The sequence below is a fragment of the Dendrobates tinctorius genome, unplaced genomic scaffold (genome assembly GCF_039654945.1).
Source record: "Dendrobates tinctorius isolate UK_male_01 unplaced genomic scaffold, ASM3965494v1 ptg000205l, whole genome shotgun sequence".
NCBI lineage: Eukaryota > Metazoa > Chordata > Amphibia > Anura > Dendrobatidae > Dendrobates > Dendrobates tinctorius.
Window position 1 is genome coordinate 12,080,001 of NW_027361872.1, and position 27,737 is coordinate 12,107,737.

At 45.0% G+C, this 27,737-nt stretch overlaps 1 protein-coding gene across 2 annotated transcripts in view; it reads left to right on the forward strand.

Moving 5' to 3' along the window:
• Positions 1–27,737, forward strand: part of COMMD1 (copper metabolism domain containing 1) — an 86,395-nt gene that overhangs the window by 30,924 nt on the left and 27,734 nt on the right. For both annotated transcript variants that reach the window (XM_073554038.1, XM_073554037.1), the window contains exon 2: positions 1,419–1,700. In XM_073554038.1, coding sequence (XP_073410139.1) covers positions 1,419–1,700 — 282 coding nt within the window. The remainder of the gene's footprint in view (positions 1–1,418; positions 1,701–27,737) is intronic.

Consider the following 27,737-nt stretch of genomic DNA (forward strand, 5'->3'; position numbering starts at 1 on the left):
TACAGGATTATTTGTGGGTGTGTCTCAGATGCTTTGCATAATTCCCGTGTGAGCCACACCCCATTGTAGAGGACATAAAAGGTAGCGCTAAACAAAAAAAAAGCCCATATCTCTGGAACCGTATGGCGGATTATTAAAAAAAAAATGAAATAGGGGAATAAAATAAGAGCAGAAACGGACCACACTAACAAGGAGGCAGTCCTCATTAAGACTTTACTAATTTGCAATTTATTTATTTTTTTATATATATATATTTTTTTTTGTAGTTCATTTTTGTCTACCTACCTTTTCACGGCAATTTTTTGTTTTTGTAATTTTTTCCATATGGAGGCTTTTTTTTTTTTTTTTGGTCAAATTTATTTTTTCTTTATGCACCCCTACACAGTGTAATTAATCTTATTTTCTTTTTTTTTTCTTGAAAGGAAGATTTTTTTAATATATTAAAGTTTGTGAGTGCTCACGCTATCATGTGGTCACTGGCTCTACGCGGCTCCAGAGCATGCGCACATAGGATATGAAGCTGGGGCATACACCCGGATTCGGTGCCATACCCAGAAAGCTGAGCGTCATTTCTGTAGCTCTGCATCAAACCAGCATGAAACTGACAAAAGTTCCAAAATTTTTACATAATTAGACATTGTGTAAAATTTAACTTTTCAAGGTTTTAAAGAGCATCTGTCAGTAGTTTTTTGCTATGTGATGTAAAAGCAGCATGATATAGGGAAAGAGACCCTGATTCCAGCGACGTCCCTTACTAGGCTGCTCGGTGCGGTTTTTATAGAGAATCCCTGTTTTATCTGTTGTCAATGTAGCGGTGGTCATAATTTTAAACTGTATAACTCCACCCACACCACTGATTGGCCACTTTCTGTAAATATTGTCGGCAAGCTGCCAATCGGTGGTAAAGGCGGGGTTACACAGATCAGCCTGACTGCTGTGCACGGGAGACCTAGTCAGGCAAGGATAATCTCCTGCTGATAATATACTAATTGTATTGAAACTAAAAGACACAGCCTAGTAAGCGACACATCTTTGGAATGAGGCTTTCCTGCCTTCTTTTATGCTGCTCTCGGGTTAATTAGCAAAAACTTGTTGAAAGATTGTCTTCGAGCTAGTTTTCTGGGGGAAAAAAGTTTTGATGAGTGTGCCCTTATGGTCATATTCACACATAAGCTTGTGGACTGTGACTTCCAGACTGGTAGCCGGTCTCGTGATCTGGAATAATAGCCTCCTATATGACTGAGGCTGTAAGCTCGGGTCAGAAGACTTGTGGCCGGTCCAGAAATCACGATCTGTAAACTGTTCAAAAACCTTATTGTACTTTTCGGTGGTGATCGCTGCCGTATACCCTCCATGTCACCAGAGTCCAGGCTTTGCCGTGCTCGCTGTTATCCTCCATTCCTTCTTTTCTCTTTCAGTCCATCGTGTCTGCAGATATGGATATAAACCAGATCGAGGCTTTTCTGACTGCACAGACTAAAAAGCAAGGCGGCATCACTGCAGAACAATCTCTGGTCATTGCGAAATTTTGGAAGAATCACAAGAAGAAGATTCGAGAAAGTGTGATCAATCAGAACAGATGGGAAAACACTCTTAAGAGCCTGAAATGGAGGATAGATGTGAGATCACAGTCCAGGCAGACGGACCAGGTCAGCAGCTCTGCCGCCATCGTAGAGCTGGAGATTGGAGCAGAGGACAAGGTAAGAAGCGCGTGTCCTCGGCAGCTGCAGCCAGTCATTACTCCGTGGTACAGATGGATATTTCCATCAGACTTGTATCTTATTACCGTCCATTATCCCGTCCTGCGCTCTTCTCCAGCCGCTTTCATTTATTATCTCTTTAGTGTTTGCTTTGCACTGTTTACTATGTACTTCATTCTTTTACTATGAATTGTGTTAGCAGCAAACACATGAAGAGCTTTCCTATTATAGGGGGCTTTTCTGGTAAGAAGAGATTATCACCTATTCACAGGAAAGGTGGTGACTTGTAACTCTGTGGACGTCTGTTCTCCGAGACCCCCTACCAATACTCAAAAAGGAACAGTGGTCGAGTGTGCACATTTCTGCTCTACTCATTTCTCTGCCAGACATTTCCGCATTTGGACCCCCGCCATTCTAGAAGTTATCACCGATCCTGTGTGTACAGGGAAAACTGAGCTGTTTCTGTAGTCCTGCAACGTTTCCATACCAGGCAAACCTTTAAAGACGTTTTCCAGCTTTTTATTCCTCATCCCTGCACCACGCTCCTGAGTATCAATAACACTCTGCACTACATGCCCTTCAAACCCATGTTTTCATTTCTTCAGACTCCATTTTGAATTTCAGTTTTCACTCTGCTTCATTCTCGTCTGTGCTCTATCAATCCCTGATGCATCAGCCCTGCATCACATGACCAGCTAGAGTCAGTACGATCTCTGTCTGCTGTGATTAGTGTTTTTTATTTTCTCTTATATATTCTCCTAGAATATAATTAAAGACATCTGTCACTGGGGCTGTGCAATCATAATCATCAACTGTGATATACAGCTCTGGTAAAAATTAAGAGACCACTGCACAGTTTATAAAAATCCGCTTCTCTACATGTCTGACAGCCATTCCATTCCACTGTCAGTTGAAATCCAACCAGAGTACACCTCATTCTACTTAATGTGCTTCTGATGAGGTGATCACCTGAACCAAATCTTATTTAACGAAGGAAAGTATAAAAACCCTGCTGTGGTGTTCACAATCCTCTTGCTATAGGACAAGCTGGATGGCAAAACAAGAGCCAGTAATATCCCAAAAGTAGTAGGAATGAAAAAATAGCTTATAACCATGCCAAAGGAGTTAAAAAGAAAAGTCTTGAGTGAGGAAAACAAGGGCTCAATTCTGGCTTTACGAGCAGAGAGATACAGTGAGTGTCATGTTGCCGCCATCCTTAAAATTTCTAAGACAGCAGTCCATTACAACAAGGTCAAGCAGCAGACATTGGCGACACCAAAGCTACAGACCGGCAGAGGGCGAAAACGACTCTACACTGACCAGGATGACCGTCATCTTATTAGAATGTCACTTGGCACCCGCAGGATGACATCAAGTGACCTACAAAAGGAATGGCAAATGCCAGCTGGGGTGAAGTGCATGGCAAGAACAGTTCGAACCAGGTTCCTAGAGGCAGGGCCCAAGTCATGAAAAGCTAGAAAAAAGTCTTTCATCAATGAGAAGCAAAGGAAAGCCAGGCTGAAGTTTACCTAAGACCATAAGGATTGGACCATAGAGGACTGGAGTAAGGTAATCTTCTCTGATGAGTCTAATTTTCAGCTTTGCCCAACACCTAGTCATCTAATGGATAGACAGAGACCTGGAGAGGCATACAAGCCACAATTGGACCCACTGTGAAATTTGGTGGAGGATCGGTGATGATCTGGGGATGCTTCAGCAAGGCTGGAATTGGGCAGGTTAATCTTTGCGAAGGACGTATGAATCAAGCCGCATACAAGGTTATCCTGGAAAAACAGTTGATTCCTTCTGCTCAGGCAATGTTCCCTAACTCTGAGGACTGGTTTTTCCAGCAGGACAATGCGCCATGCCACACAGCTAGGTCAATCAATGTGTGGGTGAAGGACCTCCACATCAAATCCCTGTCATGGCCAGCCCAATCTCCAGACCTGAACCCCACTGAAAACCTCTGGACTGTAATCAAGAGGAAGATGGATAGTCACAAGCCATGAAACAATGAAGAACTGCTTAATTTTTTGTACCAGGGGTGGCATAAGGTCACCCAAAATCAGTGTGAAAGACTGGTGGAAAGCATGCCAAGACGCATGAAAGCTGTGATTAAACATTATGGTTATTCCACAAAATATTGATTTCTGAACTCTTCCTGAGTTAAAACATTAGTATTGTTGTTTCTGAATGATTATGAACTTGTTTTCTTAGCATTATTTGAGGTCGGCAAGCACTGCATTTCTTTATTTTGACCATTTCTCATTTTCTGAAAATAAATACAAAATTTAGTGCTTGGAAATTCGGAGACATGTCAGTAGTTTATAGAATAAAAAAGCAATTTACATTTTACTCAAAAAAATACCTATAAAGAGAAAAATCAGACAAACTGAAAATTTTGCAGTGGTCTCATAATTTTTGCCAGAGCTGTATAATCATTAACTGTGTTTTTTGACTCCTCCACCTGTGGAGAAAGGTGAGTGGAACATTCCTTGCAATTGTATCACACACTAATGGTGACCGCCCCCCCCTGTAAAGAGCATAAAGCCGTGTAATTATCAGAGGGTCCCCATGAGATCACATGACCTGACGGTATGCAGGTGCCCTTCATGTGCACAAATTTACCGCAATTGATGCTGCAACAGATCTGTGGCCAATCCGGGTCAATATCCACATAGGTTACGTGCAGAAAGTTGCGCATTTTGTGCATTATTGCCACAGATCTATGATTCATAGCAAAGAATGTAATCCAATGCGTTGCATTAATTGGCATGCGGTGGATTATTAATTCTCGCCACGGTTCCTTCCCCCGATTCCTCCACATGTGAGCGTACGTTGTTACCCCTGTTCACATTCGGTGTCAGCGGCGATGTGCTCTTACCGCTGCAGCCAGACTAGTGGTCAGATGTTCGCGGGAGACAACCCTGATTGCAAAGCATGAATGTAGCACAGCTGCTGCACGTATCTATTATCAAGGACAAGAAAACGTGTCTGATGAGCAGGAAATTGTTACTGGCTGTACACTCTTCCTGTGCTCAATGCAAGGAAGTCATCCACACCTATCGCATCAAAAACATTTCCAATGGGAATTTAATAGACATTGTAGTGAAAGGGGAAAAGTTGCTCAGGCACTTACCCTGTAGCCTAAAACTAGGATAACGTTTCTCCTTATGGAGAGTGACATGCCAGGGTAAGGAGGCTTATGTGTCATGCAGTGTTCCTATGGGAAATTAAACCTGCAAATTGCCTCTACAGAGGGGAACAAGACTTGAACTCTAGTGCCACCTATTGGAATTAGCAGTCTTGAAAAGTCAGTATTGACCCTTTATGGCGCATTGGCATAAGAATTAAGATAAAAGCCAAACCAGAATCTCAGTATGTAGACAGGTGTTTCAGGGTGTTGCCCCTCCTGAGTGCATGGCGTGAGATGTGCTTTCGCTATATTAGAGACCTAGAAGTCTACATGTCAGGCATTTCACGCTCCATAAGGAGAAACGTTACCTCTTAGACCCCAGTCAGAGGCCTCACAGCCAAATCAGATCTCATGCTTTGCACTGATGAGGGGCAATACCTTGAAACACGTGTCTGCATATTGAGATTCTGGTTTGGCCTACCTAAGTCATGTGGCAAGACTCGTTAAAGGGATGATATTGACTTGTTGCTTCCAAAAGGTGGCGCTAGAGTTCAAGTCCTCTGAAGATGCAATTTGCATATTCTACTTTAAATTACACCTCAACGATTAGTCCGTGTGTTGGAATGTTTGAACTGTATCATTGTTGTGCTAAATAGCTTAAAAGGAGATTAAATGAGACCGAAAAAGAAAATCTGCTGATTCGGACACAATTATAAGCTAGATCGTTATTGTGGCACAGTTGGCAGATTTGGACCAAGTACTTGTTGAAATTCGCAGCATTTGAAAATCTGACGAAAATTCACTGCAATTGGGTTAAGATTATATTTCTTCGAAATCTGCCCAGCCTGAATCTGACTTTAGAGGTTTTGCTCTCACGTTTCAAGGGAATCTGTCATCAGGTTTTCTTAGAGCATCATAATGTAGGGACAGAGACCCTGTTTCAAGTGATGCGCCACTTACTTTACTGGATGTAGCAGTTTTTATACAATCAGAATTTAATCTTCTCAAGATGTAGCAGAGCTCAGAAAGCTGACCCCAACCACACCCCCGACTAGCAAGTTTCTGTGTACAGTGCATATTGACAGCAAACTGCTAATCAATGCTTTGTCGGGTTTAGACCAGGAGGCATGTGGGGAGTGATAATCTCCTGCTGATAAAACACTCATTGAATCGAAACAACAGCACGCCGACTATTAAGTGAGACATCGCTGAAATCAGTGTCTCAGCCCCTACCTCAGGCTGTTCTCAGGTTACAGAACAAAAACCTGCTGACAGATTCCCCTTAATATAATGATATTTAAAATGAAGCTGGTAAGAAACATTGAAATTCCTATATGGAATGAGTCTGGTTGTCACTATAGGTGATGCAAACATATTAAAAGGACTATCACCGGAGTAAAGGGTTCACTAGGATAGGGGATCATTTACTGATAACTGGAGTACAACGATTGGGGTTCCCTTTGGTCCCGTGCACATTTCTTCTCTATTCATTCCCGCAGATGGCGGAGTAGAGCACTCGGCAATTTCCGCCAGTCCCTTAGACAATGAATGAAGTGGATGGGCGTATGCTTATCCGCCACTCCTTTTGGATGGGGGGGCACACGGAACAGTGAGAAGGAGGATGGGGATATGGCTTATCCCCTGAGGCACTTAAGTTTTATTTGTATTTTTCTCAGTATTAGTTTCAAAATGGGACAAAAGGAAAAGCGAAAATTAAAGGGGTTGTGCGCTTTATCCACGTAAATGTATTTATTTTTGGCTACAAATCATTTTTATAATTTGAATTTCATTAAAAAATTTTGCACAATTTACCTTCTATAGCCTTTGCATTGCACTTTCTATTGTTGGCTGTAGAATGGGTTAACCGAGAATCCCTCAGTGAGCTCTTTCTGCTGATCCACAGGTAGAGTTTCTATTTTTGTCTGTCTTTTTTGAGCTCTTCTCGGCTGTTTTATGAACACAGACTATGACAAAGTTGAATGTGAAGGGAAACAAAGCCTGTAAAAGCCAAATGGTGCAACATTTTTAATGAAACTATATTGGAAAAATGATTTTTAGCCAAATCTGTGCATTTACGGTAAGTTATTAGTATTTAATATATATTTTTTTAGGAATTGCTGGGATAGTTTTTCTTTTGTGCATTTTACTGTATTTTGTGTTCTCTTTAAATGCAGTTATACTTCCTAAAACAATTATAATTTTGCTATGTCATCCTGGTCTAATGTTACTTTTTGTTTACATATCCATAGGAAATTTTATGTAGTAAGGCAAAGATGTAAAAATAGTGTGGCTTTTGAGAGGGGGTGAATACTTTTGCACAGCAGTGTATTGATGTCACTGTGTGTAGATGCATCTAGAACCTTTTGTAAAGATTCCCGGGAGTGGAAGAACATGGCACAACGCTGGCGTTCAGCTGCAGGCTGTCGCTGCATTACTTTGGGTTAGGCCCATGTTCTCTGCCTCTGCGCGCGTTCACACTGTAGTCATTTACAGGTCCCTGACTACTGCTCGTTTGTATTCTCTTATGTTGGAGGAGTCTGTCCTGTCGTCTCATGTTTCCATTACAGAACTTTTCGGAGAATTCTAGTTCTGTCTATATCCCTCTTAGGCAGCTGTAAATTGCTGTTACATGTTGTTGTGTACCCAGACTCGCTGTGCAAGCCACAAATTTTTTTGGGTTTGCTGCCAACCTGTAGATTTTCTCTAAATATTTCTGGAGCATCGGGGACACAATGTATGGAAGACCCTTCTTCCAATAGTTTCGGCAGCTCAATCCGCCCGCGCAAAGCATTGATCAAAAAGAGCTGAGCTACCCAACGAAATGCGGGAGAAAGGGAAGTCAGACAGCGCCCTCCGTACTGCCGACTGATTACCGGCAATTATTTGTACTGTAGGCCTCTTTTTTACTAAAGTTCTTCCTTGAGTTTATAAAAACAGCTGGTTATTTTCCTCTAATATATACCATGTAGACAAGAAACGGCCGTTCTTCCCCTCCACACTCTCTCACCTGTTTTTTTTTGGTTTTTTTTTTATATTGCTTGCCATGAAATGGTAAGAGAATTTTTCTACGATGTGTTGAGTGCCAGCATCTTCACTTCTACTGCCTGGGAAACTTCTTCCTGTAATTTACAAACTGTATAGGGACGGAATAAATGTATTAATCGATCGTCGTAGCTTCAACCATGCCGCTGTAGCTTCAGCCGTGCCGCCGTAGCTTCAACTGTGCCGCCGTGGTTTCAACTGTGCCGCCGTTGCTTACATTATTGCTGATGCTGCTGTAATCACAGGACTTAATTAACTAGAAAGCTCTCCCTGCAGACCTGCATACTGCTTGTAATTGTCCCCTGTCTGGGTATGAAATTACAGCTATTCCATCTCTGTCAGGGGGAGGAAATAAATGGTTACAATATTTTGTCCTGCTACCCTGGTTTGTTAATTTATGGAGTGTGCAGCCTGCAAGTGATTGGAGATGCCTACGCCGTAGAGCACAAGGAGAAATCTAACTTGCCACACCAAGCATTTCTAGAAGGTAATACATGGCCTCCGTGTCCATAACTTCTCCTCCGGCATGTGGACATGTATCCCGCTACGACTGAGTTAATTACATTTTTAGAGGACTTAATTTTAGATGTGCCACCGAAGGGAGACGCAAATAGTAAATTGTTTACCGTTTCCATTTATGGCACTTAATGCTCCTTGGGGGAAATAAATCTTACCGTTCCCTAGAGAGAAAAGAAGCCTAGCGTTTCCCTGGGAACATAAGTCAGAATATGACCCCTGGGTAAGGCTCTTAATGGAAAATTCACGCAAGACTGGTATTTTCTTGCAAAATGACATTTATGTACCATTTATAAAATGTAGTAAAGATTTTCTGTTTTGGACCGTGAACAAAGTTTTATTCCAATTGCAACAATTTTCTGAATGCAGGATTTCTCTAAGGCTATGTCCACCCTGTGCTTGGTATATAGCAGGGCTGTGGAGTCGGAGTCGGAGCTCATTTTGGTGGAGTCGGAGTTGGAGTCGGTATAAAATGGACCGACTCCGACTCCTAAAATATATAATAAATTGGGTACAGTAATTCAATGCAGGATGTGCTGAATATTTTTTCATAGGAGTTTGGGAAAGTTATGAAATGTCCTATAAATGGCTGTTCTATTCCTGATCTAAGGCTACATTCACACACAGCGTTTTTCCTGTGTTTTTTGAGGATACGTTTTTCAGCTGCAAAAGCTGATCATCTTTTTAAAAAACTGCATCACCTGAAAGGTTTTTGAGCTCATAGATAATGTTTTCAATAGCAAAAGCAGATTAGAAATCTGCTCTATCTATCCATATCTGTCTATCCATATGGTATCTGTACCAAAAAGAATGAAAACCGGGTAGTACACCAATATATATTCTGTTCTATCTAAATATCTTGATTATTGGATCATAAAAATGATTAAATGTCTGAGGTTCACATTGTACTACAATAAATTTTTCACTTAAATATAAGCAATATGTGTCGGAGTTGGAGTTGGAGTCGGAGTCGCAGGTTTGGCTTACCGACTCCACAGCCCTGGTATATAGACCAGGAAATGCTCCCAGCGTACGAGCTGCTAAGATACTCGACACAGGCCAAAGGAGTGGTATTCCTTTGGCTTCGGTCTGTCCGGCGTGTGTAAGTATATCTTACATACGCTGCCCCGGGGCGCCTCTCTGCGGGCCGCTCCGCCCCGGGGCGCCTTTCTGCGGGCCGCTCCGCCCCGGGGCGCCACTGTACCAATCCGATACAAGAGAGACACAAATTAGTGCTTAGAACTGCATGTTGCAGCTCATTTCCAGTTGGACTCCCCATTTCAGTCTTCTAATGAATCATTTAGAATTGATTAGTCTGATTGCTAATGGACACAAGTTTACCCCCAGGCCAGAGCTACACTGAGTTTTAATGAAACTCTGTGGTTTGATCTTCAATATTGAGCGACAGCTTCATACAATTCACTGTCTTCTTCTGGTCTGCAGCCCCACGTCAGTAACGCTCGTGTCTCTCCCACCATCACTACTTGCCGTTTATTCCGGTTTGTTTGGGGATTTATTTTGAGAATCTCTCATAAGACTTTCTTATAAATGAAAACCCCACGCAGACTTTTCACCCGTCGCACTGAAACCGGTGAAACGCTGGACCTAAAGAGCGGACTCCCCGAGTTCTTACCAGCAAACATAATGAAGGGCGTTTGGTTCCAGGTTTGTGGTGTAGGCTTCTATCTATAAAAAAAAAAAGGTAGGCTGTGTATGGAACCAGATACCAGTCTCTTTGGTTACCCTTTGCAAAATGATTTGCAAAACTTTTCAATGCAAATATCACAAAGTCTGCGATTGCAAATTGTCTGTCTGTAGCTTCAGGTTCTTGTTTTACAACTTCTGTTCATTCACTACAGTTCACAATCTACTACACATCTGTGCACCTGTAATGCACCTCGGATCATGTGACGTCAGGACTATGATTAGGAAATATCCAGGTACCGATGTCTCCTAATTTTCGCTGCTGACTGGACAACACAATAGTAGTAGAAAAGTTTCATCATTGCCTTTTCGTCTGGGTTGTTTTTTTTGTCTACTTTTGTGTGTTTTGCACCTTGTTTTTGTTTGCACCCATTATTCTGCTTACTTGTGTTTTTTTTAAGTCTATGTTGTGTTCACCTGTTCTTTTGTTCGTTTTTTTCCGCTTTGTGGTCAGAGTTTAGTGATTCCAGATGTTTTTGGCCGATTTCATCAATTGCAACTTTTCAAAAAGTTGCAAAATTTGGCACAAACTCCACACCAGTCTCCCCCTGGCGTAGTTCCACCCGTGTTTCTCAAAGGTCACATCTTTTGCAACGTTTTGAAAAAAGAACACTTTTTGCTTAAAGTCTGGGGGGAAAAAAAAAGCTTTTCTCCAAATTCACAAACTGCTTTTACCATTTTGATAAAATTGGCGCAACAAACGTCAGTGATTACCTCCAAGACGATAAAAGAAAAGTGACTTAAAAGCGTAAATGATGAATCGGGGCCATGGTGTCTTAAATGTCTTTTGTGGAATGATGAACCCTTCTATTACCTACAGTGAAGGAAATAATTATTTGATCCCTTGCTGGTTTTGTAAGTTTGACCACTGACAAAGACATGAACAGTCTATAATTTTAAGAGTAGGTTAATCTTAACATTGAGAGACAGAATATCAAAAATAAAATCCAGAAAATCACATTATATAAATTTGGTGGCAAAACCCTTGTTGGCAAGCACAGCAGTCAGACGGTTTTTGTAGTTGATGATGAGGTTTGCGCACATGTCAGGAGGAATTTTGGTCCACTCCTCTTTGCAGATCATCTCTAAATCATTAAGATTTTGAGGCTGTTCCTTGGCAACTCGGAGCTTCAACTCCCTCCATAAGTTTTCTTTGGGATTACGGTCTGGAGACTGGCTGGGCCATTCCATGACCTTAATGTGCTTCTTTTTGAGCCACTCTGTTGCCTTGGCTATATGTTTTGGGTTATTGTCTTGCTGGAAGACCCAGCCACGACCCATTTTTAATGTCCTGGCAGAGGGGAGGAGGTTGTCACTCAGCATTTTATGGTACATGGCTCCATCCATCCTCCCATTGATGCGGTGTAGTAGCTCTGTGCCCTTAGCAGAGAAACACCCCCAAAACATAATGTTTCCACCTCCATGCTTGACAGTGAGGACGGTGTTCTTTGGGTTGTAGGCAGCATTTCTCTTCCTCCAAACACGACGATTTGAGTTAATGCCAAGGAGCTCAGTTTTTGTCTCCTCTGACCACAGCACCTTCTCCCAATCACTCGCAGAATCATCCAGGTGTTCATTGGCAAACTTCAGGTGGGCCTGCACATGTGCCTTCTTGAGCATGGGGACCTTGCAGGGGCACTGCAGGATTTTAAACCTTTTACGGCGTAATGTGTTACCAATGGTTTTCTTGGTGACTGTGGTCCTAGCTGCCTTGAGATCATGAACAAGTCCCCCCTCCCCCATTGTAGTTTTAGGTTGATCTCTCGCCTTCCTCATAATCAAGGATACTCCACGAGGTGAGATTTTGCACGGTGCACCAGATCGATGTCGATTGACAGTCATTTTGTATTTCTTCCATTTTCTTACTATTGCACCAACAAGTTGTCTCCTTCTCACCCAGTGTCTTTCTTATGGTTTTGTAGCCCATTGCAGCTTAGTTCAGGTCTATGATCTTGTCCCTGACATCCTTATAAAGCTCTTTGGTCTTGCCCATGTTGTAGAGGTTAGAGTCTGACTGTTAATAATTGAGTCTGTGGACAGGAGTCTTTTATTAAGGTAACCGTGTAAGACCCCTGTCTTTAATGCAGGTAATGAGTTGATTAGGAGCGACTAACTGGTCAGTAGGAGCCAGACCGCTTAATGGTTGGTAGGGGATCAAATACTTATTTCTCACTGCAAAATGCAAATTTATATAATTTATACAATGTGATTTTTCTGGATTTTATTTTTGATATTCTATCTCTCAATGTTAACATTAGCCTACCCTTAAAATTATAGACTGTTCATGTCTTTGTCAGTGGGCAAACTTACAAAATCAGCAAGGGATCAAATACTTATTTCCTTTACCCTATATAGAGGATAGATTGCTGAACATCTTACCCCACTGTCCCAGTCACTAGAATAAGGGTGTGTGCACACACTGCGGATCCGCAGCGGTTTTGGTCCTGCGGATCCGCAGCAGTTTTTGCTGCGGTGTACAGTACCATTAAAATCAATGAAAAATGAAAATGGCAGTGCGGATTTGCTGCGATTTCAAAACCGCAGCATGTCAATTCTTTGTGCGGATTCCCCTGCGGTTTGGCACCTGCTCCATGGCAGGTGTCAAACCGCAGGGGAAACCCGCAGTCTTATCCGCAGATAAACGGCAGGTCTTTTGACCTGCGGATTTACCCGCATTTTACAAATCCGCGCGGAAAAATGTGCAGGACAATCCGCAGCGTGTGCACACACCCTTAGGTTCACGATCACACTGCGGACCTCACTGAGTCAGTTACTTGTGTTTCTCTCTCACCCATGACAGCACCACGGAGAGAGGGGATCCGCCCATCCTGGACAGGAACCTACAGATAAAAAGGGCGGTACCTCCCCTCCGCCTTCAGTTGGGTTCCTGTCCCTGACGAGTGACCTACAGAACCAGCAGCAGCAGCTTACCAAAGAGGAGATCCAGGGTCGTCCCGTCCGAGGATTGACAGCGGGTAGGCCCCTGTCACGGAGGAGTCGGTTCCTGAAGCCGCCGACGGGCTCGACAGGGTGGGCAGGGGGGGAGAGGACCGAGCCACCGCTCTGGAAAGGAGGCTGGGGCTGGTGGGGACCCAGGGCACGCGCGGGCCGCGCTATGGTACAGAGGTGTATCAATATGGCGCTGCCCCGCAAATGAACAAACGACTTCCGGGTCCCCGCGGTCGGCGCATGTGCTCGGCGCACTCCCCGGACAGAGCGGTGCAGCCTGGAAAAGGAGGTGACGTCACACGCCGGGAGATTCGAAAATGAAAGCGCTGAAAGTGCTCCTGGCTGGAAGCGTCCCGGAAGTGGGGGACAGGGGAACAGCAGGAGCAGCAACCCAAGTAGGAGCCAGGCAGCAGCGACACCAGCATATCTGGCAAAAAAAGAGCAGACAGGCATGGAGACCGGTCTAGTAGCCACTCCACGCAGCACAGCAGATCGGCTGCAAGGAGCAGTCACCATCCTTGGATCAGCCCGTACGGGACCTGAATCCACCTCCCGAATTGGTACCTGCAACCGCGCATACCTGGTGAGTGACCTTCGAGAATGTTCACCATTGTAACAGACTTCTTTTCCCTTATTAGGGAAATAAGAAGGGGGAAAACAAAGAACGGGGTATGCCCCACTGGTAGCAGAGCCCTACCAATCTCATGAGATAAGAGGCTCCGTGAATCCCGCGGACCGAAGAGCTGTAATCAGTTCAGAGGTTCAGAGTACCCCCCTTTTCATCCCTGACATGGGGGGGGGGGAAGTTAAAGGGAGGGACGCCATAGCCGGTTCCCAGTCACATGTCTCGACGTCAGAGGAGATTACCTCACATACCTCGGACACCGGCTCATCATCCTCAGACGAGCAAACGGGAGGCCGTCATTGTTTTCCCCTAGAGGAGGTAGACAACGCTGGTAAAGGCAGTAAGATCTACCATGGGGGTGGCAGACCCTCGCCCTGATAGGCCAGTCCAGGACATAATGTTGGTGGACTGGGCCAAAAGAAACGCAGGGTGTTCCAGCTAAATGAGAATGTACAGGGGAAAAAAAAAAAAAGGGAAAAGCCGGATAGGCAGTCTCTTCCCTTAAGAGTAAATATCCCTTTGACGAAGAGGCGTCCACATCTTGGGACAAGGCCTCGAAATCCGAAGTAGCTGTCTCCAAGGCCTCAAAAAAAAAAAAAGAAAAAAGTTTGCACTCCCCTTTGAGGACAGGGGTACTCTGAATCACCCCTTAGATAAAAAGGCTGATACCGTCCTCAAGGGTGCTTGGGAAGCAATAGGCCAGCTATAGCGGCAACATGTACCTCCAGAGCCTTTTATGGTATGGGTGGATCAACTAGATAAATAGTTGAGGGAAGGTACACCCAGGGGAAAAGATTCGGGAATCTATTCCAAGAATAAGGGGAGCCAGGGGATTTACAAGCTTAAATGAAGCTATGCTCGATCCCCTGCAAAACGAAGTTCCTATTCAGGGAGACGTTGGATCACATCCTCCAAAGGTAGGTGATAAAATGAAGGGATGCCAAAACCTGGGGCCTATAGCTTTTAAAAGGTTCTTTCAGAGGAGGTCACCGAGGGAACAGGAATGGGATGAGAGAAGAAGAGATAGAGGTCCTCTTCGGTAACTTATCCCGAGACAAGAAACCTTCTAATAGACAGTTTGTGGAATGAAATCTCGGACAGCCCTTGGTTATTAATTCTGATCGCCTCGGGCCTAAGGATAGACTTTCTCTCTCTCCCACCTCAAAAAATACGTAGTAACTCCACTAAGATCCTCTATACGAGAATAAAAGCGCTCAAAAACGAGGTCCTAAGCTTAGTAAAGAAAGGAGTCCTCCATGAGGTTTCCCTGCAGGAGAGGGGCAGAAGCTTCTATTCCCCTCTTTTTCTGGTGACCAAACTGGACGGCACCTTCCGGATAATTATAAATTTGAAAAGTCTAAACGTTTATATCAAAAAACAAATTCAAAATGGAGTAAATCTAATTAACCACCAAAATCCTGTTCCCACACTGCTTCAGGACAGTATTAGATCTCAGTGATGCGTACTATCACGTCTCCATCCACAAAGACTCCAGAAAATACCTCAGACTGGCGGTCGCTATAGAGGGCGAGATAAAAGGGGTCCAATACTGGACCTTGCCGTTCGGAATATCTATAGCCCCACGAGTATTCACAAAACTAGTAGCAGAAATGATGGCACGCCTAAGGGAGCAGGACAAATTAATAATCCCATATTGGACGACTTTTAATAGCGGCGCGCCCCTAAAATGCAAGGAACAGAGGGACAGAGTGATGAACACTCTACAGAACCTCGGCTAGCTTCTGAACCTGAGAGAATTGAGGTTGGAGCCAACACATTCGGGAGTTCCTAGGACTAACACTGGACTCAAACACCCAAGAGCAATACCTCCCAGACCGCAAAAAAGAGAGCATCGCTCAAATGGTAGCAAGAGCGATTCAGAATGCTTCCATGACACTAAGAAAAGCAATGTCATTACTAGGGCCTCTCTCTGCCTGCCTACGGGCGGTCCAATGGGCACAGCTACATACGAGACCTCTCCAATGGGATGTATTAGCCAGCCAGTTAGCATTACAAGGTCACTTAGGGGGACGCATTACCCTAGATTCTAAAATTATTCATTTCCTAGCCTGGCGTGGAAACAAAGACAACCTATCCAAATGGATTTCTTGGGTAAAAAAAAAAAGAAAAAAATCACACATATAATTACCCCGGATGCCAGTCCCACAGGATGGGAAGCATACGTGAACAGCAGGGTGGCCCATAGGGAAGGGTGAGGCCAGGATTTAGAAGCCTCCTTGAACCAAAAGGAACTCGGGCAGTAGGCTACGCCTTAACAAACTTCCTACCTGTGCTGTGAGGTCATCATGTCCGCATATTTTCGGACAATCAGGTGATGGTGGCTTATATAAATCATCAGGGAGGAACCAGGTCCCGAGCCCTAATGAACACGTCTTCCAAAATCCTCACCCTATCCGAGTATCTCTCTCTGCACTGCACATACGGGGAAAAGAGAACTGGAGAGCAGACCTTCTGAGTCGCACCATATTACGCCAGGGAGAATGGGTCCTAAAACAGTCCTTTTTTCTGCAGATTGTAGAAATGTGGGGAACCCCAGACATAGATCTGTAAGCCAACTACAAAAACAAAAAAGAGAAACCTTTTTTCGTTCCCTAGACCCCAGGGGGAATCCTCGGTCCCTGGACGCTCTTATGGTCCCATGGACACAGAGCCTAATGTGTGCCTTTCCCCCGATCATTCTCATTCCGGCAGTCATAAGGAAAGTCAGAGAGGACGGAGCGAGAATGATACTAATGGCTCCCTTCTGGCCAAAAAAGAACTTGGTTCTCCTGGCCGAGAATGCTCTCAATAACCGACCCTTGGGTTCTACAAGATCTCCCAGACCTACTGTCTCAGAGACCAGTGTTACACTCTCGAGCAGTGAACCTCCATTTAACACATGGAATTTGAAAGGGCACTGCTGAGGGAAAGGGGTTTCTCTGAAAGCCCAGTTTCTACACTACAAAAGAGTAGGAAACCGGTCACGACAAGAGCCTATGGGAGAACTTGAAGGAAGTTTCTGTCCACCTCCAGGGTCCAGGATGGAGTCCAGATTGACAAAATTCTTGAATTTCTGCAGAGGGGCTTAGAGCAGGGACTGGTGGTTAACACACTGAAAGTACAGATAGCGGCCTTAGGTGCCTTTTATAACCAGGATGTGGCAGGCAATTCCCTGGGTAGCACGGTTTATCAGGGCCGCAACCAGGACTAGGCCAATAGTTAGCCTGAAATTACCATCATGGGACCCGAATCTCGTACTATCTGCATTAACAGGTCCCCCATTTGAACCTATCCAGTCAGCTCCCCTTAATATGTTATCATTAAAACTGTGCTTCTAGCGGCGCTAGCATCGTCTCACAGGGTAAGCGATATTCAGGCTCTATCAACAGCGCCACCGTTGACCAAAAATCTAGAAGATAGTCATCTTGAAGCCTGACCTGGCATATCTACCTATAGTGGCATCACATTTTTCATAGGTCCCAAGAGGTAGTCCTTCCTTCTACCCAAATCCCAGGAATAGGGGAGAAGAAAGGTTTCACACCCTAGATGTGAAGAGGTGCCTAGTTCAGTATTTAGAGGCCACCAAAGGATGTAGGAAGGAAGGCTCTCTCTCTCTCTCTCTCTCTCTCTCTCTCTCTCTCTCTCTCTCTCTCTCTCTCTCTCTCTCTCTCTCTCTCTCTCTCTGTGTGTGTGTTTCCAGGGACCTCGAAGGGGACTCAAAGCATCCAAGAGTACCCTGGCAAGATGGATAAGGGATGCGATTGGCATATACCGTATTTTCCGCTTTGCAAGACGCACTTTTTTTTTCCCCCAAACTTGGGGGGAAAATGGGGGTGCGTCTTACAAAGAGGATATACCTTATCGGGGGAAGGCCGCAGGGGTGTCCGGGTGTCCGTCGGCGCTGTGGGTGTCTCCGGGTGCCCAGCCGTGTCTCCGGTTCCCATCCCGAGGCTCTGCCGACATTTTGCGATAGGCCAGAGCCCCGGGGCTCCCTCTCGGTTCCCTCTGTATTGGCTGGCTCCGGCAATATGGCGGAGCCAGCCTGGGCATGGGATAAGCATCACTCTTGGTGGCATCATTTAATCGTCTGTAATCAACGCAGAATCGTGTTGTACCATCCTTCTTGGGGACCAGGACGACAGGAGAGGCCCAAGAACAGTGAGATGGCTGAATCACTCCCAGTCGATTCATCTCCTCCAGTTCGTTCTTTATCATGCCTTGAACAGCCTCTGGAACCCGGTAGACAGCCTGCTAGATGGGGCGTTGTCCGGGGGTTTCCACATGGTGGCTGGTGAGAGTAGTCTTCCCCGTCTTTAAGGAGAAAGCAGCAGCCTTAGTACGGCGACATTATCGTCCTTTTGTATATCCGATAAATGGGAGCCCAGGGGCACTTGTTCCAGTGATCCTCCCGCTTGGGCAACCTGGCGGAGATCGGGGAGATACTCATCGGCGGCGGTATCACTATACTCGTCGGCGGCGGTATCACTATACTCGCCGGCGGCGGTATCACTAGGGGGGTGGCAGACAGCTAGAACAGGCAGAGATCAGTCGTGGTAGTCTTTCAGCATTTTAATGTGGACTGTTTTCTGTCGTCGACCACTAGAGTCCAGGGCAATAACAGTGTCATTAATTTTCTTGACAACCTGATAAGGGCCTTCCCACACTGCTTGAAGCTTGTTGGCAGAGGAAGCAGTAATCATGATCACTTGCTGTCCTTCCATAAATTCTCGGTTCCTGGCATTACGGTCATACCAGGTTTTATGTCTGGACTGGGCCATTTGCTGATGTTCTTTAGCGAAGGTAGCTAGCTGGGCGAGACGGTCTCTGAGCTCTAGATCATAGGGAACGATGGGCATTCCGGTATCTTAGATGTCTCCCTCCAAATGTTCTTTCAGAAGAGTGAGAGGCCCACGGACCTTCCGGCTAAACAGTAGTTTGAAGGGAGAGAACCCTGTGGACTCTTGGGGAACCTCCTGATAGGCGAAGAAGAGATGTGGCAGGTACTTTTCCCAGTCTTTTTCAACGGCAACAAAAGCCCTCATCATATTTTTTAGGGTTCCATTAAAGCGTTCACATAGTCTGTTGGTCTGCGGGTGGTATGGGGTGGGGCGAATGGCTCAAACATCACAGGTATGCCATAGGGACTGGACCAGATCTGACATGAACTGAGTGCCTTGATCCGATAATATTTAACTAGGAAACCCTACCCGGGTAAAGATGGTAACAAGGGCCTCGGCTACCTTTACTGCTGTAATACTGGACAGGGCCACAGCTTCAGGATACCTAGTGGCATAGTCCACCACGGTCAGGTTATATTTTTTCCCCGACCGGCAGGGGTGGGCCAGAGGACCTATGATGTCAACAGCTACACGTTGAAATGGTTCATCAATTATGGGCAGAAATTGCAGGGGTACCTTATGTCGAGCTCCTGGATGCCGCATTCGCTGGCACACATCGCAGGTGCGGCAATAATGGGCTACCGACTGCGAGACGCCCGGCCAGTAAAAACTTTGGGTGAGTCTCTTTTCAGTCCTTTTTCTCCCTTGATGCCCAGCCAAGGGGATGTCATGGGCCATATGGAGTAGCTGTGCCCTGTACTTCTGAGGGACAATGAGTTGCCTGGTCGTTGCGTCAGGGTTGCCCTGGTCACTGCCCTTTGTTACGCAATAATACAGTCCATTTTCTCGAGTGAAGCCATCCCCATTATCTCCCATGTGCCCAGTTTCTGCCTTTCGCCTAAGCGCTGCTAAGCTAGTGTCGCCGTCTATTTCTCTCTGTCCCAAGACTCTCCCAATGTAGTAGCAGCGACCGTATTGCTTACCACCTCTGATGCGGTTCGTGGTGGTTGCTCCCCGGTGAGGTCCGGATGATGTAGTGCTTGAAGGACCTGTAGTCGGGTGACTGCTCCCACAAATTGGCACTGGTAACGACTTTGGGGAGTTAACAAGGAGGATATCTGCAGGAAGTCCTCCCATAACTCCAATCGAACACAGTTTTTCTCCACAACCATAATCCAAATGCACAGTAGCTCGCTGTATATATTTGCGGGCACCCCCCGCCAGGACAATGGGAATTCCCGGACCCTGGTAAATTGCCTCTGGTCGAACCACACGGGGGTCAGCGATAGTCAAGAATGCCCCCGTGTCTCTAAATCCTGACACTTTGTATCCATCAATTAAGACATCCTGCAGGTGGCGTTGCCGTTGCTCTGAGTAGCTAAAGGACAGAGGCCGGAGTCCGTACACTCCAGAAGGAGTATCTATGGTGCCGTGGTTGGTGGTCCACTCTGGTGGGGGTGGTGGTAGCTCTTCCTCAGGTGTGGTGGAGTGCACAAGATGCACTGAACGAGGTGGGGCTGCATGGGGCTCCCTCTGAATCCTGGAGGGACCGCCAGACTGCAAATGTCCAGGTTGCCCACACCCATAACACCTCCTCTCTGTGATACCCCCAGGTCATGGTCGGAACTGTTTGGGTCTAGGATTGTTAAGCGTGATTGTCATCGGCTTGCAACTAAGTGGATGGGCAGATATAATTGGAGGGGGACGGGGCGCGGGAGCAGGCCGTGGTTCATTGTCCAGAAGTCTCCTTCATTGCGGCCGGATAGTAAGGGCTTCATCGGCCAGGGCTTCAGCTCTATCCACAGTACACAGCGTGCGCTCCCGGACCCATTCCTGTTCCTCTGCGGGGCACTTGGCAAGAAATTGTTCTATAAGGAACGCCTGTATAACATCTTCCACAGTAAAAGCGTTTTCTGCTTCCAGCCATCTCCGACATGCCTGGGACATCTTATGTGCATACATCCTAAACGATCCCCCCCCGTGGTGCATGGGAGGTCTTGGAACGTGGCCCTATATGAGTCTGGGGTGATAGCATGGTAATCCAGGATAGTCCGCTTTACAATGTTATAATCCTGATTCCGAGGTGCGTCAATGGTTTGGTAAGCCTCTGCCATGCTTTCGTTCAGGAGCCCCACTAACAAACGCATCCGGCTAGAGTGGGGCAACTCCATCACAGCATTCTGCTGCTCAAAGTCTTTGAAGAACCCCTCCACATCTCCTGAAGCCTCATCAAATGGCTTAAACTCTGTCTGGGTGATCCGTACAGGCTCCCGGATCGTTGGGGTTACACTCCACATTGCGTTACTCTCTCTTTCAAGCTCCATTGCTGCTTGTCTCCACTGTGCTCGGCGGGCAGCCTCCTCCTTGTACTCGTGAGAGACGCCGGGGCCCAAAACCACCATCTCTTCTTCGTACCATATCAACCACTGGCTTTTCTGGATGGAGATCCCTGTCTCCAGTGCTCGTCCTTCAGACATCTGGGAGGAGGTGGCCGGGCTAGTGCCCACCAGTAGATCGATTAAAGCCTCTTTAGTCAGTCCCTGGTAGTTCAGGCCCAGGTCTCTGGCTCTCTCCTGTAAACTGGATACAGTCCAATTTCTGTACTCACTCTGGGTGGTTCTCCATTGGGTTATGCTCTGTTGGTCCCACCGCTGCCACCAGTTGTCACGGGGTCCTTCTCTGATACCACACAATCAACAGAGCGAGGGAAGGGTGAACAATCCCAAGACCTTTATTACAGGCAAAATTAGAAGGTCCATAAACAATCCACCACACTGAGGATACAATAGCCAAGAACAAGAATGTAGTCCAGTAACAGGATAAAATGTCCAGGGAGACGAGATTCCAAAATTTTAGCACTAGAGGATAAAATGGGTCCTTCTCTCTGAAGTGCAGTCTATACACGATCCTCTCCAAAACAGGAACTGACTTGACCAGCTCCTGTTTTCCCCACCCCCTTCCTTGTGTCCAGGGGTAGTCAAACAGGTTGAGGCAGTTTCCAGGCCTCCCAGAGGAGAACAAAGGAGCCTTGGGGATTAATGCACTACAGGGGGTCATCAAGAGACAGACACAGTCAGGCTGTAGACCCACAGGGCATCAAGAAAAACACTATGAAAACAAGTGAAATAGAAATATACACAAAATGACATCCACATAGCATATCATACCATCACATAGCATGTGTTCTAATTGAGTATTTTCAGCATACTCGAGAAAATGCTCGACTGCCGCAGCACATGCCGGGAGGGCCTATGAAACCGGTAATCCCTGCATGTGTTGTGGCTGTCAAACAGCCACGGTACATGCAGCCACGGCGACTCAGGCGGGTTTTTTTTTTTTTTGATCATGCTGAAAATACTCTATTAGGACACGAGAGTGCTCAGATAACACCTTATCTCTTGGTTATCCTTTTACAGACCGCCGGCCTTCTCTACAGCCCATTCAGAGGGCCGGCACATGACGGCTGCTGATAGTGAGGCTCATCAGGCTGCGGGAAAAAGGCCGCTAAAGAGCAGATGATTGAAAAATGGGACTGTAAACCTCTAGTCAATTGATATCCGACACTTGACTGAAAACGATGCTTAGTAATGGAAAAGTTCTGGTGACTTCTACCAGATATCCAAAATATGTTGCTTGACCAAGAAAAGGGTCTGCCGTTTGCCAATGAGAGCTCCTCCTGTTCTGGTGGGCTCACCCGGCCATTGTATTGCATGATGACAAAAATACCTAAGTCATTTTTATTTTTTTATTTTATATCGTATTTGCCAGAAGTTCTCTTTTTCTCCAGACAAACCCATGAATTTACATAACGTAATTGGCTTCATCAAGTATTTCTGGACCCTGTGGACATGATTGCTGGAGTTGGAGACGCCAGACATACTGTTTCATTGTAAGAAGGGGCTTTAAAAAGGGCTTCGTTATATATTTTAACGGGGTATTTACATTATGCTTTTTGTGATCTTAGCGTCTGCTTTTTTTTTTTCTATCACTCTTTTTCTTCTTGAAGGTATGAGCGCTATTAGGCCGGCTGTTTACTTTTAACTTTAATTAAAATTTTGGCTCTTTCCAAAAAGAGAGGAAAATGTATTTAGATAACAACCTAGAGGAGTAACTTTCCTATAAGTCGGTATCTGGCTCGTTAAAGAAGCACTTCTCCCATTAAAGTTTTTATCCTCCTTTAATATATTGCAGCCACCATATTATATAGTGCTGTGTACTTACAATTGCTCATTTTGCCTTTCTACCCAACTAATTAGCCTCTTTCCAAAATTAGCTGTTGCCCAGATAGAAAGAAAAAATTATTTTGCTTGTGCCCCCCAATTATAAAAACAGCTTTTCTGTATGTCAGCGTCTGGATGCTAACCTCCACTAAGGAGAGCTAATGTGCATCCATAGAGCATTGCCAATATACATCATACATAGATGTTCTCCTGGAAGGGCTATTCCCAGCTCCAAGATCCTATCCCAATATGTAGTAGGTGTAATAATGATAATATTAGCAAATACCTACAATTAGAAATGTAGTATAGTTCTTCTGATTCGCTATGTTGCTTACACCATGTGCAGAGCTTTGCAGTTGCTTAGGTATCCATGATTATGACCACTCATATAGTGAGTTACTAGTGATCATAACCATGGATACCTAAGCTACTACAATGCCCTGCACATGGGGTAAGCAACATAGCGAATCAGAAAAACTATGCTACATTTCTAATTGGAGGTGTTTGCTAATATTGAACCTCCTACATATTGGGACAGGCTCTTACTAATGGGAATACCCTTTTAAGGAGATCCAGTCCCCTCTTAGAGGTACAACTTTCACAAACAGTTGGAGTAGTAAGAAGCCTATGAAATCTTGATAATCTGTTCCCGAATTGCTGACCGGTCTCCTTGAGGTTCAGTTACGTCTGGCAGTAAGCTCGTGTGTTGTTGGATGGGATCAGTGGAGAAACGCTGAGAGATCTGCGTGCGGACCGTGACATGATTTAGGAGCCTGTTTTGCACGGAGAGGTCTGTAAACCTTGGCAGCGTAACAAGCTTCACTTGACATCCCAAGTTGTTTTTCTGGAAAACTGTTTCCACATTTACTCCACAGGCGAGGCGATTCATTCTGCGCTCTCCGTGTTCATGCCAGATGAGGCGTAATGCTGGAGGATTAATTCCACCATGACTCGGATCGTAGGTGACTCACCACCTAGAACAGGGGAACGCTTCTACAGTTTTTTCGGAGGGGGATTTTTGCTTCTCACTGTAGAAACCGTACAGAATATAAAAGGATATGTGACCTTATTATCAAATAAGAGCAGATAGACCATGGCCGGGTGGTGATTAGCAACTGCCAGGCATGTAACGTGTGGAAGGCAGAACTAGGTCAAAACCTGGTTTGCTATAGTATCGTTCTCAGCTTCCTTTAAAAGTTTTGTTATAGATGCCCAAAAGTTCTCTTCAAAATGCTGTTAATAGGACGTTATATTAATTTTTGTCACCTGTGACATCTCAGCACTTAGTGCTGCACATCTTCTCAGCTTTGCTGTAGGCTGTAAATTGAGACCCTGTTGTTCACCAGTCTGGTGTGTGGCCTGACATCTACTGGCCAATCTGAAAATTGCAGAAGTGAATAAGTCCCCTTTACAGTCATGGCAAGGATATGTAATTGTGTTTTAGACACTTTTTGTACTTCACTCGGTAATTGTGTTTTAGACACTTTTTGTACTTCGCTCGGTAGGGGTCTGTACTGGGGAAAAGGACATGTTGTTTCTCAGACCACCCATGCGCAGTGTCTGACAAAAGATGCTGCAATAGTGTGATGTCACATCGTGGGCAATAAAATGGCGGAATTCATGCCCGGCACAAAAGGAGGCACCCAGTAATATTACTCCATTTACTTCATTACATATGAAATCTTATCCCTTGAGAGGATGGTCATTTTAAAGGGAACTGATCGCATGAAAAAACGCGTTAATCTGCAGGTTAATAGCTTTCTGAACCTGCCCGGCACTGGCACTTAGAGCCCCACTGCCAGGAGGAAAATAACCTTTTATTCTTCCTGGAAGCGTTCGGTTTCAGTCACGGGGGCGGCACCAACATGGGTTCAGTCATCACTCTGTGCACAGAGATCGGTGGCTGTAACTTCCGCCTGGCACTGACTGACAGCAGCTCCGCGTTAGGGCCCGCTGTCAGTCAGTCACAGAGCGGTGACTGAACTCACATTGGCTTCACCCCGTGACAGAAACCGGCATCGGTGCCACCCCCAACACCTGAATGCGAAACACTGCTGGAAGGAATAAAGTTCATTACCTCCCGGCAGAGGGGCTCTAAATGCGGGCACTGGGTAGGTTCAGAACGCTATTAACCTGCAGATTAACCCCATATACACAGGTTAATAGTGTTTTTTCACTTGACAGGTTCCCTTTTAAGAGGTTGTCCACCTTTGGGGACTTTAATACTTTTCCTAAATGCAAGTAATTTTTGCATAATTTTTCCCAATAGTGGACACTCCATTTAGGATGTATTTGGGGAAACGCCACCGTATTCCTCCTTTCCAACATTATCAGGATACTGCACGATTTATACTTTTTGTGTTTACTTTATTTTTTATAAGAAATCCCAGATCTATCCACACCACATTTGGTATGTCCAAAATACTCCCAGCACATACGCTAAACAGGCCCGTATAATACGGCATGATGTATATAGGGACTGTATGGCATGACTGAGGCTTCAGTGGGCAGGATCTATAGTGATCGGGGTGGAACCTGAGGCTTCAGTGGGCAGGATCTATAGTGATCGGGGTGGAACCTATGTAGTATTTGCACCCGATTTAAAACTATTGTAAGAGATTAGCCCAGGCGACATCGTGTCAAATTATGATGTTGGTGAACAATGCATTTTTGCTCAGAAAAATACATTTTTGCAGTTTTATTTTTCATGTAAGAGCTCTCCTATCATTAAACATTAAGTAATACATTAGCTGAGTTGTGGCCATTACTGGCGGCTCACACAATAAACCCATTAATGAGGTTTTTACAGTCCTGTAATTTCATCTAAATGATTAATATTTAATAGGCTGCTTTAATTTTGTAATTTTTTCTTTTTTGAAGTGCAAAACTGACTTTATAGAATACAAACCATTTAAGGGGCTGTTAAATGGCAGTAAATAACCAATTCGTAATCATATCTAATTTATGTTTTCCAATTTGAAAAAGGCAAATTCTATGTAAAGTGCTGTTTAATAAAAATGATCTGATTAAAAAATAAAACTAGCAAAAAGAGCATAGAGCTGTAAAGTATGCTGATTAGTGTTCCTCCAGAAGGAAGATACGGTAACCTTTCTCTAATGCTATCAATAGGTAATTAACCTATAAGTCAAAGTGTGACCCGCCAAATTGCTGGAAGCATAGCAGATATTGGCCAGACCGGACCATATATGGACAATACTGTTTGGTAGTTCTTGCCCCTCCTCAGTACAGAACAGGGTGCTGATTGACTACATAGGATGAACCATGGAACAGCATATATAAAGTCATGACACCAGCTATATATAACATTAGAAAGCAATCCTGCCACTAAGTGAAAAAGATTAGCCGTTTCATTACCAAGATGCCACACCGGAAACATCTTGTGATGGTTAAAAACAATTATCTGTTTCAAGACCTTCGCAACCTTATTGTTGCAAAACATACTGTTGGCAGTGGATGCGGAAGAATTTCCAAACTATTGAAGGTTCCAGTGGGAACATTTCTGGTCATAATCCGTAAGTGGAAAGGACATCATTTCACCATAAACCACCAAGACCATGTGCTCCCCGCAAGATTTCAGACAGAGGGGTGGAAAGAATTATCACAAAACTTGTCCAAGAGCCAAAGACCACCTGTGGAGAGCTACAAAATGACCTAGAATCGGCAGCTGCAAATCTTTCAAAGAAAATGATAAGGCTAGTTTCACACTAGCGTTACCAGGCGCAGCACACAGCCTCCGCTAAGCTCCGCCCCGGCCGCGCCCCCTCCGGTCAGCTCTTACTCTGATCACATGACGCTGCATGCGATCAGCGTACCCTATATTTAGCGTTGGGTTCGCTGGTCGTGCGCTGGGATGATTTGGTTGGCGGTTGCGCCCTTTTGGCGGTGCGCCGAGCGCACAAAAATGCAACACAGTGCGTTTGGTGCACGTCGGCGCAGCGCACGACCAGCCTACCCAACGCTAAATATAGGGTACGCTGATCGCATGCAACGTCATGCGATCAGAAGAGGAGCTGACCAGAGGGGGTGCGGCCGGGGCGGAGCTTGGCGGCAGCCGTATGCTGTGCCCGGTAACGCTAGTGTGAAACTAGCCTTGGTAATTCACTCAACCTCCATTTCCTGTATGCACGCTCACCATGCAAGACATGTTTAAGCGTGTTTACAGTTTTCTCAAAATCCTATAGATAAGCGGATGATATACTGAGAGAGTATAGCCTAGTCAGATAAGATCAGAATTGAACTCTTTGGATGCCATAATACACAGCATGATTGCAGGCCAAAAGGCACAGCATACCACCCCAAAAACATCATACCAACAGTGAAGTTTGGAGGTGGGAACATGATGATGTGGGCATACAGCAGTGGTAAACTTCATATGATTGAAAGAAGGATGAATGGACAAATATAACGAGACATTCTTGAAAAAAATCTGCCAGGATAATTAAGATGAAACAAGAATGGACATTTTCAGTTAGACAATCATCCCAGACACACAGCCAAGGAAATTCTAAATTGGTTTCAGAGAAAGTAAATCCGTTAGAATGGCCCAGTCAATCCCCTGACGTGAATCTAATAGAAAATCTATGGAAGGAACTAAGCTCAGAGTTCATAGAAGAAGCCCACGGAATCTTCAGAATTTGAAGAGTGTTTGTGTGGAAGAATGGGCCAAATACACACCTGTGCAATGCCTGCAACTAGTTTCTCCATACAGGAGTCTTACAGCTGGCAGCACCAACAAAGGCTTGTGTATTAAATAAATATCAGTAAGTGTGTTCAATCATTATTTTTTTCTGTAATTCCTCATGTAATTCTGTGTGTGATATTACTGAGACTGCTGAAACCTCATCAGATTAGGAAGTAGGAGTTTATTATTCGACTTGGTGGTCAGTGTGAAAATGTAAAGGATGTCCGAATTTTTTTTTTTATCTAGATAGTAATATGGCAAATAAAAAAAAAATACTGGTTAAACTCTCAGGTTTTTATATTTAA